Source organism: Trichoplusia ni, chromosome 5 (genome assembly GCF_003590095.1).
Source record: "Trichoplusia ni isolate ovarian cell line Hi5 chromosome 5, tn1, whole genome shotgun sequence".
Classification (NCBI taxonomy): Eukaryota; Metazoa; Arthropoda; class Insecta; order Lepidoptera; family Noctuidae; genus Trichoplusia; species Trichoplusia ni.
In genome coordinates, this window is record NC_039482.1 from 18,715,798 (window position 1) to 18,736,549 (window position 20,752).

General features: G+C 34.1%; 1 protein-coding gene across 1 annotated transcript in view; it reads left to right on the top strand.

Moving 5' to 3' along the window:
• Positions 1 to 17,204, top strand: part of LOC113494097 (neurotrimin-like) — a 155,182-nt gene extending 137,978 nt beyond the window's left edge. Inside the window, exons 4-10 of the mRNA XM_026872244.1 lie at positions 2,321 to 2,528; positions 5,292 to 5,465; positions 6,664 to 6,792; positions 12,239 to 12,377; positions 15,162 to 15,310; positions 16,445 to 16,495; positions 17,095 to 17,204. Of these exons, the coding sequence (XP_026728045.1) occupies positions 2,321 to 2,528; positions 5,292 to 5,465; positions 6,664 to 6,792; positions 12,239 to 12,377; positions 15,162 to 15,310; positions 16,445 to 16,495; positions 17,095 to 17,204 (960 nt within the window). The remainder of the gene's footprint in view (positions 1 to 2,320; positions 2,529 to 5,291; positions 5,466 to 6,663; positions 6,793 to 12,238; positions 12,378 to 15,161; positions 15,311 to 16,444; positions 16,496 to 17,094) is intronic.
• The last annotated feature ends 3,548 nt before the right edge of the window (positions 17,205 to 20,752 follow it).

The window sequence follows — 20,752 nt, forward strand, 5'->3', positions numbered from 1 at the left end:
TTATAATAAGGGGGAGTTTAACTAATTTATATTTTTCATATTAATCTAAACACAAAAATAGCGAATTGAACAAAAAAAAATATTTTCTTCGGTGATATTTTTTGGCGTACCGTATCTAAAATGTAAAAACTTTGCCCCCTAGGGATGTCCTTCTGTCACTGACTGTATCTAATGAACTGTATTATTGAGCCAGTTGCAATTTTCAGAGATGACGTATGGTGCCGCTATGACATCACATCAACAAATTATAGTGTGAAATTTGTTTTCTCTCAGCCTATTTTTTCGTAACCTCAAGTATAACAAGTCCAAATAGGACTTGACCCGTTTTATTTATATTTTAAAAATATTTCAGAGGTTTATGCCAGCATTAAATATACCTACATCGATATAAAAACACATATATACATAACGACTCTTCCTCCTCGATTATTCTCTAATAGGCTTAATAAAAACGCACAAAGGGACTCAGTTTTGGAAGTAACAAGGATAATAGACGGTGTATTTTGGTAAAAACAATATCTTACAATAAGGATAAAATATTTTTCAAACAAGAAAAAATAATAATGTAAAGTTAAAATTAATAACCTCATCATTAACTAAAGCTTAATTAAAATCAATTTGAAAATCTTCTAAAAATAAAAAATCGTTTACAAAATTACATTCATTAAGCGCAAGATTAATTATAAGTTAAAATATTATTTGTTACAGATAAAGGCTTTCACTCGGCTGAAATTAATTTGGAGTATCCATTAATTTTGTAACAAACAAAGTACCAATTTCACCCGAAAATTTGTTACTAGACATTGTTATATCAATTTTGATAAATAAAAGGGACAGGGTTATTAATTTTATGGCCTTATTAAAAGGAAATATATCGCGGCTTAGAGAATAGAGATTAATACCCTTAAACAACCTAAGGGCACTTCTAATAAATTATAATAATGTTTATTTGGGTTAGCGTCACCTGCACCCGGACAAATTATATTCCTGAATCCATGGAAGAAAACACAGAAGTAATAATTTTAAATCCCGTGACTTTAATTAAAGTAAAGTCACAATAAACTTTCATATAAAGATCATATATAAAAAAGCTGATGTTACAAAAATCCATAAAGAATATAATAACAATATAAAGATACACAAATTAGTAGCGCCAAAACAAATGATATACGAAAACGCAAAGCAAAAGATTGAAACACGAAACACTGAAATTGAAACACTTGAACAGACAATTGATCTTACACAAAACGAAATAGGGGTAAGCAGGGCAACAATACAAGCTCATAAGGACTCGAAACGTATAGAGAACATTAATAATGAACGTAGTACTTGATAATGGAAGCGTCATACTTTACGAAGCGTATAATATAATAGATCATATTCTACCAGAATTAATTTCCGAGAAACTACAAATGGAGGATAATGGAACAGATTATTATATTTGCTTTTGTTCCTAATCTTTTCCTCTTTACAGATGTGATTTGGTATTTCGTTTTGAGACTGAAATTACGAATTTCGGTTTCTTTTGTTCATTTATTTATTTTTGTTCGAGATTGACGAAGATTTCTTAAAGCTCGTTCTATTTCTTTCCGTCTGTTTTTCACAGCTTAGCATCGTTATAAAAATCATAATTCTTCGACTCTTAATAGTTAAAATATATTTTTTTAATCAAAGTGGGGTGTAAAATTTGTCAATTAATTTTTGGAGAAATATTAAAAAAAAACAGTAGGTACATGTGAGAGTTTTAAAATGTGTTGAACCAACCCTATATAACGTGCATACGTGAATGCATTTCAACACAAAATCCCTTGAGGAATACAAAGAATTTAAAAGAATTCCGCATGCACTTCCATATTTCGAAACAACAAAACTAAAAACACAATTCTAGAAACAAATGTTTCAAAAACTTTGTATTCTCAGTGTTACATTTCGTCAATGTACGTTCATGTTAATCCCTGTTTAAAATTCAAAGAGCCTGCGGCCTTACTGCAGTCTCGAGTAAATTAAATAGAAGACCCGGTGACTTGGCGGGATGAGATGTAAATTCTGTACTGTTGCAACGATGGTGGGAGAGCAAAAACTAATTTGCGCATTTTAAAATGCCTTCGCTCGGAAACGTGGATTGGTGAGGAATCGTTTCTTTGAATGCAATCGTTTCTCGGTTGTTTTATTTTGTGTCCGATGTTTTTGAAACTTTGCTGTGTTGAACATCGTATTCAGTTCTTTTGACTGTAATTAGATTAAAATGTTTCATGTTTTTTTTTTGGGAAAACGTTGGGAGCATCTAAAAATATGTGGTTCAAATGACTCTTCTTTTCAGGTGGGTTGGCTTCGTGCGGAGGACCAAACTGTTTTATCACTTAATGAGCGAGTAGTACTTAGTCCTCGATACTCAGTGAGTCTGGATACTCCGAGCACATGGCAGCTGAGGATCCGGCCCCTGAGGGCAGAGGACCGCGGCTGCTACATGTGCCAGATCAACACGCAGCCCAGCATGAAGTGGCAGATTGGATGCATCGATGTTTATGGTGAGATTATTGAACTATTACAATATCAAATCGATATGGTTCCACTTCCAGTCGAAGATCACTTCAGCGAACTGTTTCTGAACTATAGCCGATTTATTTAATCTCTCTTCCACTAATTTTCATTTACACCACTCGGTGAGAAAGGCATATTTTAAATTGTATCCAACAATAAATAATCCTGTTCAACAGTAATCTCGTTTAGTTTCCATCAAAACGTAAACGCCCTCAGGATTTTTAATTAAACACGTCTAAGTATTTATTATGGTCGAAACCGTAAATTAAAAGGGAAATTGCTCTCCAGTCGTACTGCGATATTGAAAAGGTGTAAGCTGTAAAGAACTTAAGTAAATTACACAGCAACAAATGGAATCGCGAACTTCAAACAAAGGGAACATATTTTTTAATAAAAACCTCGAACGGTCCTAAGCGGGTAATAGGTAAGAATAAAAGGAGGAAGTCCTAAGCTTATTAAGGATAGGGGACGGATCCGAAGCTTCAAAACATTTCGAAGTACTTACGTAGAACTTAGAACAAAACTCAATATCAATGAAACGTCTCGAATGAACGTTGGAAAAGTATTTTCTTCAGAAAAATAAATCACCTTAAGAGAAGTTAACGTTATTTCTCCGGGCCATTGAAGGTGGGCGCCAAGTTTTATCGTTCACAGCTCAAATTAGTTCTGGGGGTTCATTCCTTTTTTTTCAATTCTCAAGTTTTGAAGTATGGATTTCAATATTGAATTTTTACTGTGTCTCTTAGGTACCCAACGCGTAACTTTCTGCGGAGGCGACGAATTTAATATGTAATATCGCGACGGTAGTCACTGAAGATTTTCTTTCGAATTGTAAAAAGCTAAATGAAATATTGGGGCGTAACTTGATGGAATTTGATGGGTTTCATTTAAATTGAATGAGGGAAACATTTTGGACGAATTATTTTAAAATTGCGTTTATCGAATTATAATATAATGGATAATTATTTCCATATTTCGTGTCAAAAGGATTTACATATTTGGCCTTTATCTCTATACTGAAAGCCATGTACATTTTCGGGGATTTCGTAATTATTGAGTTTGAAAAGAAAAGCGCCGTTGTAGTCATGTTTAAAATTTTAGAACACATTTTTATCAGTTGACGTATGTCACAGCTAGACATGCTGGTTTCATTTCTTCACACAACTGAATTTATAAAAATGCTTGATAATATTAGAAAAACAATCTATCAGAGAAGATTTATTCTTCTAAGGGTTCCTTTTAATTTTTCCCACTGTATCCCACTGCTGGGCAAAGGCCTATCTTAAATCCTTCCACAATTTTCAAGTCTGGATCATAAGTCACTATACCATGCGTAGGCGTAAGCGTGTAAGCGTTTTAATTATTCGAAAATTTACGATTTAAGTTTTACAATTTTTACCTGTATATGATTTCTTGTCTGAGTATAATTAATTAGCTCTATGGGTCAATCAGTATGTCAAAAACGGGATTGCACGAACGAGAAGCGAAGCTGAACTTTATATAAGAGTTCATCAAGAAACGTTTAAAAACAAGTGTATATAACGCTATTAAGTACTAAATTTCATGAACATCACTAATATATCAAGTACCGCTATCAATATCACTTCAAAGGTGAAAGCCTATTCCACTCCAACAGTTAATTGTTCTGATTTAATCTATTAAGTAGTTGAAAACAAGTTTTGTAATACCCTCTCAAGTTTTATCGGAGAGCTGTTCAAAGCAACTTCATAAGTATTGATTTTGACTCTCTTTTGTGACTAGTGTGGCAAGAAAAAATAAAGTCGACATGTACTATATATATGATAATTGTAGAGTATCTGTATTAATAATAATTTAGGAGCAGTAACATGTAATTATGTATTTAAGAACGGTTTACTTAAGCGTATTTATCAAGACTACCCGACTAGTTTCAGACCAGTTTTATATGTAGTTAAATAGCATAATGTTTGAGCATTTTCCATGTGGATTTTAAGCGACCTTTATAAGTAGCTTTTAAGCCTCATTGGTGGTGTTCTTTTTTCCTTCATCTTCATTATAATTTCAGTGACATACTAAACATAAATAAATACACATCTATTACCATTTACTTGCCTGTTACTTCAAGAAATAAATAGAACGGAATAAAATTAACATAAATACACCACTAAAGTACGAATAAAAATAGTTACTTCCCCGGCTTTTCTACCGCGATGTCTCGTAAGAATTATTTGAGGGAACGACCTGAGCAATACACCTAAGTACTCTTAAAATACGGTAAAGTATCGACTCAGGCCAAGCTTTAACTTTCCGATAGTAATGACTAAGATCTTTAATGTCCGCTCTTAAGAGGTTAATATCATTAAGTGGTATATATTTTTGTAGCAGTATTTTTTTGTTCTCTTGATCACATTTGGCAAATTGGATATGGATTTAAAATATTATATTGAGATTTGAATTTAAGTTGCTTTTAGTTAGTTTTTCGAAAAACTTGAGTCTCTAAAAAGTGCTCATTAATATTACGCTCTGAAAAATATTCTCATATTATGATAGTTTTAAGTGCGAAGAGTATATTATACTTAAAACCCTATGAATTTATGGATTTCCCTTTCCACTTCCATAAACCAAAAGCCAATTGTTTAGTTACGAAAACCACAATATTTACAGAGCATATACCGTATGCGGAAGCTGTGCGAACTTCTAAAAAGTTTAATAAAATGTAGGGCAAAAAGTTTTGCATTAAGAACCTAAAAATTTAATCTCTTTGCTCCTAGTACCTCCTGACATTATCAACGAAGAGACATCAGCAGACGTGTCGGCTCAAGAGCTGGAGAATGTGACACTGCTGTGCCGCGCCACCGGCCACCCGCCTCCGAAGATCACGTGGCGACGGGAAGACCACGAGCCCATGCTGCTGAAGAAGGTCGGGGGAAGGGATTTTTATAAAGGTATGGATTTTGGGGTAACTGCTTTTTACTCAATTTCATAAAAAATTTTGGTGTGAAAATTCTTGTAACAAGACTAAGTGAAAGATAGAAAGTATTTTCGTCTTTACAAGTGACGCTGGCTATTCTTCTACAACTTCTTTTCTCGGTGTAATTTTCGATTCTCATAGATTATGATTTTCTAGTTTTCTGCACATATTGATGTTGTAGCTGCGGTGAAGGATTTAAGAGTTCTATTGGGACCGGAAAGCAAACCAGATCTTAGGAAAGGTTCTTAAACCGGAATATATAAAATCAGACAGGCAGCGTGACTTTGGCAGCATCATGTAAATCACATTGATTGACAATTGAGAATTATATGAATACTGGAGTTTCGAATGATAAATTGTAAACTTATGTCTGTGTTTCCTTCTAATGACTGAAATGTAATCATTACCTTAATTTGAGAAGGTTTCTGATTCACTTTTTTATTGTATTCTCATTAATAGTTCTAATCGGTCTACTCAAGCACGACTCAGACTATTATAGCCATAATTTATTTTAAAGCGGTCACGTAAATTGGGTTAATGATTGTATTTATGTATTCCGAACCAGTTAATGACGAAAACAGAAATGTGCTCGTATAGTCAATGAGGTCAAAAAGTTTCTAAGTAAAATATCTATTTGAATTGAGAGTGTAAATGAAGATCTTTAAATATACATTATCTGGGCACTTTTTTTTTTCTGACTTTGCAAAAGACGTCAATACAAAAGCCTTATTAAAAAAATACGTTGTATGAATTGCTAGAGGGAAATCTCAAGAGCCAATGGTCCGGAACACTGCATACTTAAGGAGCCTTCAAGTCACCAGAAATGGAAGACAAAAGAAATCATTTGTCACGATACTATTGGAAAAGTTTTTGGAGCGAAAACTGCTTTGTACATGCGGACATTTTCATTTCGGAGTTATTTTTTGTATTGAGATTCGTAGACCACTATTGTTTGGGAATAGGAAACAATTATTATGAAAACAAAGACAGTTTTCTTGCTTAGTGTTGTCAATAAATCTGGCAAACTCTATAATGTGCTACGATGTCGTAGCAATGTAACGTAGCGCTTGTCTACGTCGTAGCTGCTACGAGAAAATGTTTATAACTGTACTTTTATGTTCTTGCTGGGATCACGCATTTTATATCTGATGGTGTACCTTTGTTTTGTTTAGTGGAGAGCTACACAGGCAGTTCGTTGCCGCTGTGGCGCGTGGATCGCCGTCAGATGGGCGCCTTCCTGTGCATCGCCGCCAACGACGTGCCCCCGGCCGTGAGCAAGCGGATAATACTTAATGTTAACTGTGAGTACTCATAAAATTATATGTTGAAACTTTACTCTATACAAAAGCCTAAAAATTCCTGTACTTCCTCGTTAAGCCAAACAAGTCGTACAGACGTATTTAAAAAAAAAATACATGAAAACAAACATCAATTGTAACAAAAAGGCTACGAAAATTTCCAACCTTGTTAATTTTAAACACGGCTTGTCTCAACGAACATTTCTCAGAACTCCGTCCCGTATTAATTAGAACAACATTTTAAATCAAAGGGACATTCAAAAATCTTGTATTTAAACAGGGTCCTTAATATTGAAGGAAGTCGATTATAATTTTTATAATAACTATCGTGAGACTGATTCATTATTAAATGATGTAACGGTTTACTCATCTTGAGTAAACCGTTACATCATTTAATAGTCGATTATAATGGAGATAACAAGGGGTGCTTGACTTTGGTCTGTAAATAAGGTCGAAATGAAACAAATTGAGCGGCTCTCACCTGCTTCCAATACAATTAGACGATTATTCCTCTTGCCTACCTTCGTATAACTAAGCTGTTAGTCCAATTTACAAGCTTGTAGCGATTTTTCAGCTTATGCGAAAATTGGTCGCAATTTGTATTTGCCCTAAATATTAATGTGATGAAACACTTCCACGTATTGAATATCGTAGTTTTATAAAATTATTAATAAAAAAAAAACTTGTTATAAACTCATAGCTGTGCAGGCTACTTAGCCATCGAACAATCACTCACATGTTAAACTTTTATGCATCTTGTAATGTCATGTAAAATGAATTAGGAGACTAATTGAAACTAATTTTACAAATTATTCGCAATACACCCAAACATTCATTGATAATCTCACGACAACTGACACGAAATTTACGAAACGGAACATGCGAAAACGCCAATACGAACTCCATTGTTTAGACAACCACGAAGGATTTCCCTGTAACTTGTACCAAACGCACAGTCGTGATAAAGCCGAATTGATCTCTCTCTTGTAAGCCATCCTTGCGTATAATTGACTCTTCCCTGTCATTGGCTCCTCGATCCTCTCTCTCACTGATATAGAGTTCATACACTTGGAATATTTAGTGGTTTCTCAATGTAATCTACGTTCGAATAATTTTTGGTTTTGTGAAGTTCAGAGAGATATGTTATGGTGGTTATATAAAGTTTGTTTATTATTCTAAACGGTTTTGTGACGCAGTTTTTTTTTCAGAAAAAAAATACGTGAATACAATTATTAAATTTTCTTGTGGTGAATTTGTTTTTTTTTTGTATTCTAAAATGTTCTTCGTAGCTTGTGTTTATACACACTTTTGTTTGAGACACTTAAACACATTTATCAAAACTAAAAACATAATTTTATGAGTTTAAAATCATATTAACATAAAAGCTTAAAATTGCTCAAAATTAAGAGCAGCGTTGACACCAAGTACTTTTAATTATTTAGTTAGCAACCTCTTTTCATGTATTACAGAGCTTATCCCAGTTATCTTAGAAACAGGTGTAATAGAAGGAAGCTCTATGTTTACGACGGAGCTGTTGTTTCTAAACAACTTGCACTTTAGGGCAGTTTTATAGTCCCTGTTCCTATTAAGCTGAGGATACATTTTTAACGCGATCGTTTTCTTTGTGATACGTCGCTATATGAGTTTATAAGATTTGTTTTTAGTGTCAATATGTCTATACGTCGCCTATAAGTTTTTTTTATCTGTGATCATGACAAAGTTTGTTTCTTAAGCCTTGATATGGCAAATCTTATTTGTTGCACTCTTGACATGTTGTAGCGGTTCAGGCAGATGACATATGCGTCATTTAAAGGACCCAATAAGACAGACTTAATTTTTTGGCGCATCTTTAGTCCAGACACGCATCTTTTATATATCTCATTTTTGTAATGAGACTACCATCGTTATTGAAAACTCAGTAAGAAGTTCATTTAAATGTTGCTATTTTTTTAGTTCTCATCTTCTCTACATTTTGCTTTTCCTACAGACTGTAATGAGAAAAGCCTCAAAAAGTAAAATCCTCTTGATTTTACTTGTAAGTTAACCATTAAAATTTTCTTACTCTTTCCCATAAAATTTCCTTAAAACCCTCCAAAAACACCTAACCACAACCAACAATAACCAGCACTTTGAATATGAAAGCTACATGAATCCTAGTAAAATCCTGTTTTATTAAAAATGGGGTAAGCTAACGCGTCGAACGGCGGGGGATTTCTGCAGCGGTTTGTATGAAGCCAATGTTAGATAAAATGGGAACTGATCCTTCCTTGGATCGGGATTGGGGATAGACGGCTGCGATGGTCCGTGAAATTCACTCTACACTCCTTGGCAAACGACGATGTTAACTATCGATTTGTCGATTGTTTTTATAGTTGTTTTCTCTGTCACAATCTTGGAGGGTGTTGTCTTGATCGAAGTCTAATGTTTTAGTTAAGCACTAAAGATATTTCTTTTTTTATGATAATATCCAACAGTTTGAATGTATTGTACTCAGATGTTGCGTAAATCATCTTAAATAAAGTATTTACTAATGAAATAGTTTTTTTTTTTTCATTATTTTGGTTTCATCTGAGATCCGTTGATCCCGTCCGATATTTGATAGCCAATTGAACCTCGAGTAAAAAAGGGCTCTTATAAAATCCTATCAATCTTTTTTTTTATTCTCTTTGCTGGGCTAAGGCCTCTCCCTTTTTTCTAGACCTCTCAGTCTCTGTATGCGATTTAAATAGTTAAGGAAATTGGACAAAAAATATATATCACAATCGATCTAGCTCTGATCTTAACCACAAACTCCTGCTTACTCCACTTTGCGTCACATCTCCCAAACTAACAAATTCGAAACTTAATAAACCAACACCACAAACATTAACCCCAAAACATATTTATATGATACGGAAATCCATTCCAACAAAGCTTCAGATAACCAGTTTTCAGTAAAATTCGAGATACGATCATAAGCGGTCCTAACCACAATAGTTGCGCAACTATTTATTTGTTTACGAACACTTTGCATGAATATCAGCACTAATATTGCGTTAACACGACACCGTTTCCTGTAAAGGATATTTCTGTAGTGGAATTTAGACCTTAATAGGTTGGAGTCGAGTTGAGATTCAGTTATCAGTTTGCGATTGTCGTATGAATATTGAGGATGTATTAAGATGTTTCGGAATATCGAAGCGGTTTAAACTGTGTATTTAGGGTTGCAAGTTTGAACCTCGATCAGTATAAATGGCTTTGTTTTAATATTGGTTAAGTATATTAGTGTACTTCTCCATTTCTTAGTACAGATTTTTGATGATAATATTATTTTAACAAGGAAAACATATTAAATGATGCTACGATTACGACGCGTGAGTAAACTGTTGCATCATTTAATAATAAATCATTCTCACGGTAGTGAGAATTTAAGAATATATATTCAAATAATAACTACAGAGCCTTATGTTTTTTTTAATGACACTCGAAACAAATTAACATGTTGTAATCCGGAGTTCTGAGGAAGTATAAAAAAATACAGGAGCGTTGAGGATTTATCTTCAAGATTAGGAACCAAAATTAAGAAAATGAAGTCAGATAATAATAATGTCTGAAGTTAGCAGCAAGGGCCAGAGTATATTGATAAGTGGTCGGTCTTGCCTAAATCAAGAAAGGCTTTTGCTTAGCTGTGATGTTTTTACAACTCAATATAGTGAAACAAAATGTTCCCAAGTTTTTATACACTCACGATCCTTGTTTGGCTGTCGTTACAATTTTGAGGTACTTTCTATTTGAATTATTATACACGGTGACTTTTTAGTCGTCTTACAAAAGGAGCCCAGTTCATGTATCCGACGTAAAATACCCCTAGGAACGATTATTATTTCTTTTTTATCATCAACTAAGACAATAAGTACGAAGAAAAATCTGAAAATTCTCTTAAAAATTATAAAAACGCCGCCGCCCGCGCCCCTCACCATTGTTACAAGGCTCGGACCGCGCTCGCCACAGAGCTGTGTTTCTAAAAAACTACGAATTGCATCATAATTTTGAATAAAAATTGCATTTTAAATTTATTCAAATCTCATAAATACCTATTTTTTTATCGGGAACGTGTTCTATTCATTGGATACATGAACTGGGCTGCTTTTGTAAGACGACTAAAAAATCACGGTGTATACAGACAACCAAATTAGTTGACTAATATTTTGTAGGAACAAAATATTATCCGACTGAATTTCAAAGTACATCTAATCGTATCAGTAATATTCACTAATCCAACATGAATATACTGCATTTGTCTGTGTAATATGCTACATAATTCTGTTAGTATGTGACTGCCTCGAAATCCGCTTACCGTGATAACATTTAGATGATGATTTGGTATTACTGCAGACATAAGCTTTGATAAGGATTTAAGTGGAAGTCTATTTATAATAATCTTATTCCGTTGAAAAGTATAACTGACCTTAATACAGTAAGCATTTTTTTACGCTTAGGATAAGGTATTAAGAGATCAAAAACTCATTCGTGTGATTCTCATCCTTGGGAAAAGTCCAACTTCGTGAAAAAATGTCAAAATAATTTTTTAATCATTCAAGTCTCATGCATAAACTTCAGACATAGATGGAGAACATGTATTTGCAAACTTTAAAAAATAAAAATCAACCGTTTTTATTTCAAATAGGTCGCTTTCCAGGCACGTTACCTAGGCGCACAGTCCCAAAATTTATTTCTTATGGAGAAGAACCGGTAAGAAACTCCATATTCAAACACTTGTCGTACGCGAGGATCAAACTCGCGACACGTAAAGCAATTGTTGTGTCGTAGTGACAGTTGCTACTCGGCTATCCGTGAAATCAAAACTTCTATGAAAAAAATTGCTTCTTATCAATTTCAAGTACTAACTTGCAGCATTTCTAAAGATTGAACGGTTGAACTCGATTCATCAAGCCCAATCTACGTTAACACATTAAGCTTCGCCTCGAAATATCTTGAAGCCACAGTACAGATTTGTATACGATTATCTGCTATGAATATTCTAAGGGAAATCGTGGTTCACAGAACGAGGATTATTTGGTATTGATACCTGTCTGCCTGTCTGTACGGCTTTGATCTAATCTCATTATGCAATGTTAGTTTAGTTTTAGTGATCTAATTTAGTATGTCTTGTTGGTTCGAGTTTAAGTAAATTTTGAATGTTTAATTTATTTCTAACAGTATTATATAAATTAATAAGTAAAAAATTAATAAGTAATATTTTGCGTGACGTCAGCTTGGTTAAATTTTTCTCGTTATCTCTTTAACGTTATCAGAAATCAGTCTTAAACTTTAAAACTCCTTTTAACGATTGTGTCTATGTAAAATTACCTAACTTTAGGAAGTAGGTAGACTCATGTTTTTTAAAACTACAGTCATAGCTAGTCACTGTATGCGTGAAATTTTATTAATATTGCATTTTCTTTCGCAGTCCCCCCAACAGTGATAGTGCCAAACCAGCTGCTAGGAGCGCCTCTCGGTACCGACGTGGTACTAGAGTGCACCGTTGAAGCTTACCCCAACACTATAAATTACTGGCTCAAGAACCGCGGAGAAATGTTGCTTGATGGGTGAGTACATATCATATGTAGTGTCGTTGTACTTGTGTAATAGTTGTAACTATCGCTTGTTTGATAATACAATTATATCACCTTGGTACAGGGAATAGTTGTCTTAAAATGCACTGTGATGAATTACGTATTTAGAGAACTTAAGCCGAAAAAAATTTTTTTTGTTTATAATTTTTCGGCATGTCAAATTATTCTTCATGACAGTGATGTAAAATATTTTTGACGTTTACTTATCACATTACTGAGGTTCATAAGTAGGTACGTTAGTCAGGCTAAGTCAGGGAATTTGTTAGTTACCCAGTTTAGGATATATCATTACATTTTTCTTACATTTAAATTGCATAAGTAAGCCAAATAATAATGTTTTTAAAATATACTTCAATTGTATTTGTTAATCAATGATGATCCGTAATATAAACACTTAAAAAATAAATCCTTACGTCGATAAAGTTTGTAGAGAAGCGAGTTTTCTAAGAAATTTAAATGAATAAAAGATAGTACAGTTACGAAACGGACTTAATGAAAATACAATCCATAAAATAAATTCGACGTTTTAGTATCGTCTGCTTGAGAAAGTTTTTAACAAAAACATCGGTTTGTTTTCAATGGGAATTACCATCTTGTTTCCACTGTAAAGAGTTTTATATGAACTCTTTTTTAACTTTCAATATTTAAAGTTTAGAAAAGGTTTCATCATTTGAGAGTTATATACCCGAAGAGTTAACACGGAGCCCTATCACTGTCGTCTGTCCCTCCTATATATCTATTACCAGACTGTAATTTCATGAAAATAATTGAAATTTTCACATATTATGTATTTCCTTTTCCGTTGATATAACAGCAAGTTTGAGGTTAATCATAGTGTCCCCACACATATTTGTGGTCTGCTATGACTCTCCTATGCGTAGAGTCTCTTCAATGTCTACTTAGGTTCCATTTAGACAAACAACTTGACTGAAAGTTCGCTAAGAAGGAGTTCATCATCATCATTATCCCGTCTCAGTACACTCCTGGACATCGTCATGGACTCTCCCAGGGTATATCACTATGCCCGATCTTCAGCTAATGCTTCTAACATTTTCTATTATTAACCAAAACCTTACCTATCTTCATTTTCAAGATAAATGTTTACTACAGCCCATAATCCTTGATATTAAGACCTCAAGTTAATAGTCCATCAAACCAATACTCAGACAGTTGTGGTCGACGTACTTATGCTAATGAGGAGGCCTACTCGACTGTATTACGCAAAGTTTAAGTACCAATAAGTGGCCGCAATGGCCACTAGAACAGCGAGATGAAACTTATGGGGTATTACTTGGTATCATTTCGTCTAAAGTTGTTGTAAAGAGGTTTTGTGATAATCTGCAGACGAATTTGGATTTTAGTTTTGTATATTATGTTTGTCGTTTGCCCGAAAACTCCTGGGCCAAAGTCTGTACCCTCTGGGTCCCATCAAACATAAAACGGCGACGAGGACGGTCTCGAATGAGATGGCGCAACGAACTGGATGCGTACCACAAACAGTGGATGGCAAAAGCAATAGACCGGACAGAGTGGAAGAACCTAAGGGAGGCCTTTGCCCTGCAGTGGGAAAGTAATGGCTGAAAAAAAAAAAAAAATATTATGTGAAGAATCAAGGCAAAATTAGTCAGTAATGAAATATGTTTCTTTTCTATAGTGGGTGTTCTTAATATTTTGGGTAACCATATATGGGTGAAACGTGCAGAATTTTGCGCTTTTTTTTTGTTAAAAGAAGTGACAAGTACAACGTAAAAGTAGAGGTTTTAATTTTTAAGCTAACATTACTATAAATGTACCCAATTGCATAAAACCAATCTTAAAAATGTCATTTAAGGTCTGAAAAGCCTGCCTGCCTTGCCAGGAATTTTTTACATCGTCCAAAAAACTTCTTTTTTATTGGCCACTGGATGTAGGGGCCCCAACTCAAGGGTTAGATATCCATATCTATTGAATTGAACGCAGTAATAAAGAGTTCATATAGGAGATGATTGATGCCCTTTCTATTGTGCCTGACAATACATCTACGATCACCGTATGGTTTCATTGTTGGATGAAAATCTCTCGTATCGGTCAAGTGGTAATAAATGGATAGGTTTTATTTAGACCTTCATTTGAATGACGATTAGGATTAGGGAATGATCAGTGGTTTGGCTCATTAAATAACTTAAATAGATATCGATGCTTGGTTTTTTGAAGTACTTTAAGTACATAATATATTAATGGGCCCAAAATAGTTTTGATTGACGAAACCTTAATCGATCGGTATATTTAAAAACTATTCATTATCATCATCATCATCTCAGCCTATAGCAGTCCACTGCTGGACATAGGCCTCTCGATAATTTCTCCAGCGCGAACGGGTCGTTACCACCTGCATCCAACGGGACCCAGCGGTTTTTACCAGGTCGTCGGTCCATCTGGCAGGTGGCCGTCCCACTAAAAACTATTACTAGTCTATATTCTTTTTTTCTGTCTATCTTATAGAGAAATCGCTCGGGATTTTATTTTTTTAGTTCGATCTGCAATAGTTATGTATCATGTTACTGACGCGTACTTCTCCTCTAAGAGTTGAAATTAGTTGAGCATTGATTATCTAAGTAAGCTTGAATAAACTTCGTCTATCCTCAACAAAATAAGTTATGATACTAGAAATGACAATAATCATGATAGAAAATTTTAATATAGTCGTTTAACGTGCTCTGTAAACTATCAAAATTTCTAAAGCGATTTATCTAACATCACCTTTCTATTCTCACACAGGCCAAAGTACGTGATAAGTGAAGAGCGATCATCATACCGAGTGATGATGAAACTGACCATCAGACAGTTTTTGAGGGGTGACATCGGGACCTACAACTGTGTCAGCACCAACTCCCTCGGCAAGAGCGAGGGGACACTCAGACTTTATGGTGAGAGATAATTTACTTAACGATCAGCTTATGAATCAGAAGTTGTACCATCTCCTCTTAAAAGCAGTAATGTGCAAGTTGTAGAAGCGAGATGATGTACTACAAGATATAGAGCGGTGTCTCACTTTAACAACGACGGCAGAGGTAGTAAACAAGCGGTGGTAGATCTTGAGTCATGTTGAAGCTGAAGAAGCGAAACAGTAAATTTGTCTGCACATGTAGGGGACCGCGGCATTTCATTTCCAAAATGACAACAATTATCCTTAAAGAATTATAATCGAGTAGGGTAAAAGTGTAAAAAAGAAAAATCCTCTTTTGTTTCTTCAAGTCCAATGTTTTTTTCCATAGTAGGTATGCAAGCACATTATTTTATCGTTTGTAATTAAGTAAGGTAATTTATAGTATTACCGGGTTGAATTACGTAACAAATAGTGTCCCACCCCTACAGACAATACAATAAAACAAAAGAATAATAGAAAAGTAATTTCAGTAAGAAAAGGTCAGTTTCAATTTGTCGTCCCAAAGGACTGACCTTTCACATAGTATTTATTTAAGCACCAAAAATAATACTAGCGGCTCGATATTACGTTTTCACCAAGTATTTTTAGATTGCATTAAACCCATCCTTTGGGGGTACAGTCAGCTATAAAAGTCTAGCCTACAATTGCATCTTGAGATAGCATAATCGCATTTGTGGATGCGTGACGTATGGCGTAGATCGTCTTGCTCTAAGCAAGTCTTCAGGAACAATATCGAGCATCAACATCTTCTGAATACAACTTGATACACAATTGTTAGAAAACTTACGTACCGTATAAATTGTAGAGTTTAAACAGAGGTAAAACATTTCAACTGTCTTCAGAAAAAGTAGATCACTTTCACTCAATTTACCCGTGTTTAGGTTGTTTATCACAGATCCTCGGACTGAATGAACCGATTTTGTTGACTCTTTTTTCATTAAACGTAAAATAGCTAATAAAGGTGCCACAAAAAAATCTAGACAAAATTTAGACAAGTACTTTTTCATTTCAAGTCTGTCGTATATTTTTGATGATAAAACAATATTTTTCTCCGTTAAATTTATCTGTTCATAATACCTTTGTCGCTGACTCTACATTTGTATTTTATTTTCAGAAATAAAACTATATCCCAGTTCCCAATCGGCTGCCGAAGTTAACATAGGCGGTAAGTAAATAAGATTTGACTCCTCTGGGTGTATACCGATATGAATAAATAGCATGAGTAATGTTAGTCAAGGAAATTGAAACACGTAGGTTTGGGCTGTCTTGGGAATGGGTTTAAGGTTCGAAAGCCTTTTCGATCTTGATTTTTTTTCATTGGGTCGAAATATTTAATGGTTGTGTATATGCTTGATAAATTATGATAAGAGGTGATGAAAATTTGAGCGAATCAGAGTTTTCTTTTTCTAATATAAATTGGCGTCTGTGTGGAATAAAGCTAAAGCCAAATAAAACAAAACGATTGATCAATTATAATATGACGTAGTATTTTTTTGCCCCTTGACGTTTCTAGAAGAGATAGAGCTGATGGAATTACTTAAATATTTGAAAATGGACAGTCCAGACAGACTATCCAGTGAACTTCGTTCTGACCGGCTAAACCCACCAGGGCGCAACCAATCGCATAAGAACAAACATTCATTCAAATCAGTCTAGCCTTTTAGGAGGACATACACACGCACAAAATAATGATATTTATAAAAATTTGCAACTTTATCAAACTAATACGCATACATGTTTTCTAATACAATTTCGCACTTGCAGGTCTGACCGAAGGAGCAGTGAAGCAAAAAACATTCAGTAAATCAAATCAAGTGTTACCAAGGACGATTGATATATTAGTGTTGTTAATATTATACGTATTGGTTTATTAGATATCCATATATTATGTATAATTATGTGATAGCTCAGTGTATATATGTACATATTCTATAATGCCATTTATTATATAAGAAAAATTGTAGTAACATCATTTTCTTATTTTTGTTTCATAACTGATTCCTGTATCAGAAAGGTTAGCGTCAACTTTCAAATGTTTTCAAAAGATTTTAATGGTGTAAGAGTGAGAAAGCTCTACACTATGTAGAACGTCGTATCTCTTCCACAATTACAATAAAAATATTTTAGGGGATGGTGGTAGGTTTTCGAGATTTTTTTTTTAACATTTCATTTCTAATCTTGAATTCACCCATGCCAAATATAAGTAAACGTATTATTTCAAAGTCTAAGACAATATTGTTTGCTTTTTATTTATTAGATTTTTGTAAATATCAATTACTAAATTGTATAAAATTATTTAATCACAATTAATTGCTCAAGCGAAAACCTTTTCAAATCCTTGTTTAGTTGCCATCCAATGACTTGTATGTTGTATCCTATAATTAGATGTTTTCATAGTCTCCTTGTATCCTAAGAAATGTTATCCAAACCCTATAATTGTAAATTCATCTAATAAACATTTTAGAAAAAGGTTTTTGTATTACTTAATTAACCCTTAATCATTCAAAATCCCAATGAATTATGCTAAAGGAAAATATTTTGAGTGAAACATACATAACAGCTGTCAAAGGCAGTTGTAAACCTCCTGGACCCTTAAATAAAGTCTAAAATTAGAAACCGGATGGAAGTCCAGGCGATTATTGTTCAAATTTAATTGTACAAGAAGTTTCCTTTGCTCATTAGTAGAGCATCAACAGATCCTACAGTTGATCTAAATTAAAACCTTCGACAGACTTTTGACTTTTACCAACAATCCTCAGTTGATGAACTTTATGCAAACGTAATCTGCGTATAAAGAGGATTCTGATATCTACCCGGTAAGTATTTTAATAATATAGTAGTTATCTAATCGCCTTCCAAATTCTATGGGGTGGTGAGAGACGTATTGGATCGAGACTATTGGAGGCAGATTATCCGCGCCAAATGTTGCCCTGATGCTGACCACGATCCTCAGATATTAGGGACCAATATGAGGAGAGAGTATTTTTCTGGCTTGGACCAGAAGCGGAAGGCGGAAGACAGTGTGTAGTAGTGCAACTTGTGGGAAGCTTATGTCCAGTTAAGTAGTAGTCCATGTTAGGCTAAGGTTATTGCTATGTAATCTATTAGATGTATACGTAATACCCGTGCATGCTATTTTGTTACCTTCAATCACAACAAAAGTAAAGTGCGATAAGTGTACATAAGAGTAGAGTAGTATCAAAGCAGAATGAATTTAAAACCATTCCAATTTTAAATAAATAAATAAATAATGTTTTGAAATCCAAACTTAAAATTGGAACATTCGAAAACGCTCCGAATTTAAAATTCAAACATAGAACATAACTTGACGTAACATCAAGTACTTCATATACCGTGACGTCACACATGCTAGGAATAATTCTCTTCATTTTAAAATTCGTCCTCAACTAATGAAACGCTCGGGGATCTTGACAGTTTTATGTCTCTGTCCAAATTCCATGGCTCCAGGTAGGGAAATTGAGTTACGAACGGAAGGACGTTTTTCTCTTAGTACATTGGAGAGCTAAATTTCAAAAATAGTCGGCTTGTCTTTGTGTTTGTGTTCCATTTTTATTCACTTCAGTTTAGTGTTTGATCAATAAAGCTTAGCTTGCGAATTTGTTTATACTCGAAAATTGGGTACATCATGAGTCTTCATTTATGCTGTTAATTTAAAAATTGCTTGACTGGAAGATTCACTCTCGAATTTCAAGTTTTTCTCGTCGCAGTATCACTCAATACCTCCTCTTTGTACCTCTCTATACCTCACGCTACACCAGGATTTTATGCTGGACTACAAACACCTAAGTTTGACGGGCCGTGCGATCATCACTTACGCTTGCTCTATCGTATTCTGGTTCGCGCAGAAAAGTGCCTTAGCACATTACTATTTGGTCAGACTAGTATTTGTCAATTTTATAAGAGAAACAGAATAACAGAAATATTTTTTTTCATATTCTGTGTAAAGATTGCAGCGGCAAATTATATAAAGCCATGCAAAATTGCAGAGCTCATAAAATAATTTACCATTTAAATTCAAATAAACTAATTTAAGTCCAAAACTCCTTTACCTACGGTTAAGGTATAAATCCAAGAACTATTAAGAAGAAAATATTCCTTATTGCGGTCGATACCAACCTCTGTAGATAATAAACTGTGTGAGTAACACCCACAGCCCATCTGTGAGTTGTTAGCCTTTAATGAAATCCAATAATGGAGGTCTAACTTAGTTAAAGTATTGAGACTGTTATACGGAAATTAAATTTCGGATAAGTTATTGGTTGAGGTGTAGTGGTGTTATTTATTTAGTGGGAAAACATAATTGGTAGAAAATTGTAGAGCCATTGTAAGTTTAATTGGATTATATGAATAGCGGCATGCTACTAGGCAAATAACTTAATCGTACTGTGACCTTTTTTTTGTATATAGCAAATGATTGACTGTAAATATTTAACTCTGTAATATTGTAAATAAATATTACTTTATACCCATTGTGACCTAAAATCTTTTAATCAAGTCTATATACGAAATAAGAAGCCATGGGTTTGGTGTTGAAAAGTACAAATGGTGAAAGAAAAATGGTAAATTTTTAATTTTTAGTCAATTCAAAATTCCCTGTTTCGACTAAAATAGTGAATAAAGTGGACACGAAGCTACAAACTTTTTATCTTTTCTAGATAATATTTTATGATCTATCCAGGAATTTTACGAGAGTGTAAATTCTAACCCGTTCCGGCTGTACAAAGTTTAATGACGAAATAGGTAGCGTTTTTGTTACTGGCGATATTTTCAGTTTCATGAGGTTACTTTCATAAATTGTAATGCAAATGCAAGTACTTTATCAAGGGAGAAGGAAGGTATTGTTGTAAAAGATCAGATTTAGAAATCTTTTGGTAAGAACGGCTACCCCCGGTTTAAACAAACAAAAAGGATTATATTGGCTATAGTAGAAGAATTGAAGAAAGTTTTAGACTGGTGAAGGAGGTTTAGGTAAGATGAAAGATTAAAAAAAATAGCATTTTCCATAAAATCTAAATATAGTTCCATTCATTGCCACAAATGTCTATCTAATCTTTAAACCGCTCTTTAAACTATGTGACGGACTTTACAAGCGTTAGTTAAAACTAACCAAACACCAAACAGAAAAACATGAAACTCCAAAAACCGAACCGAGCAAGCGCAAAATAAATGGCAACGTGCAAAGATGTCTGTGTCTGAAATTTGGGCCTTTTATTGCATTCTCAGTCACAAGAGAGCCTTAATTTAATATGGCCTGCTCGATTTGTTTACAAAGGAAAAATTTATTCATGAAATTTGTTTTGGAGGGTCCAGCGGGCCCCGGATAAAAATAAACTTTCTAAACGCGAGTTACTTTGGCTCGGGATCTCTTTGCCAACAATATTCCTCATATTTTTTCGGATTC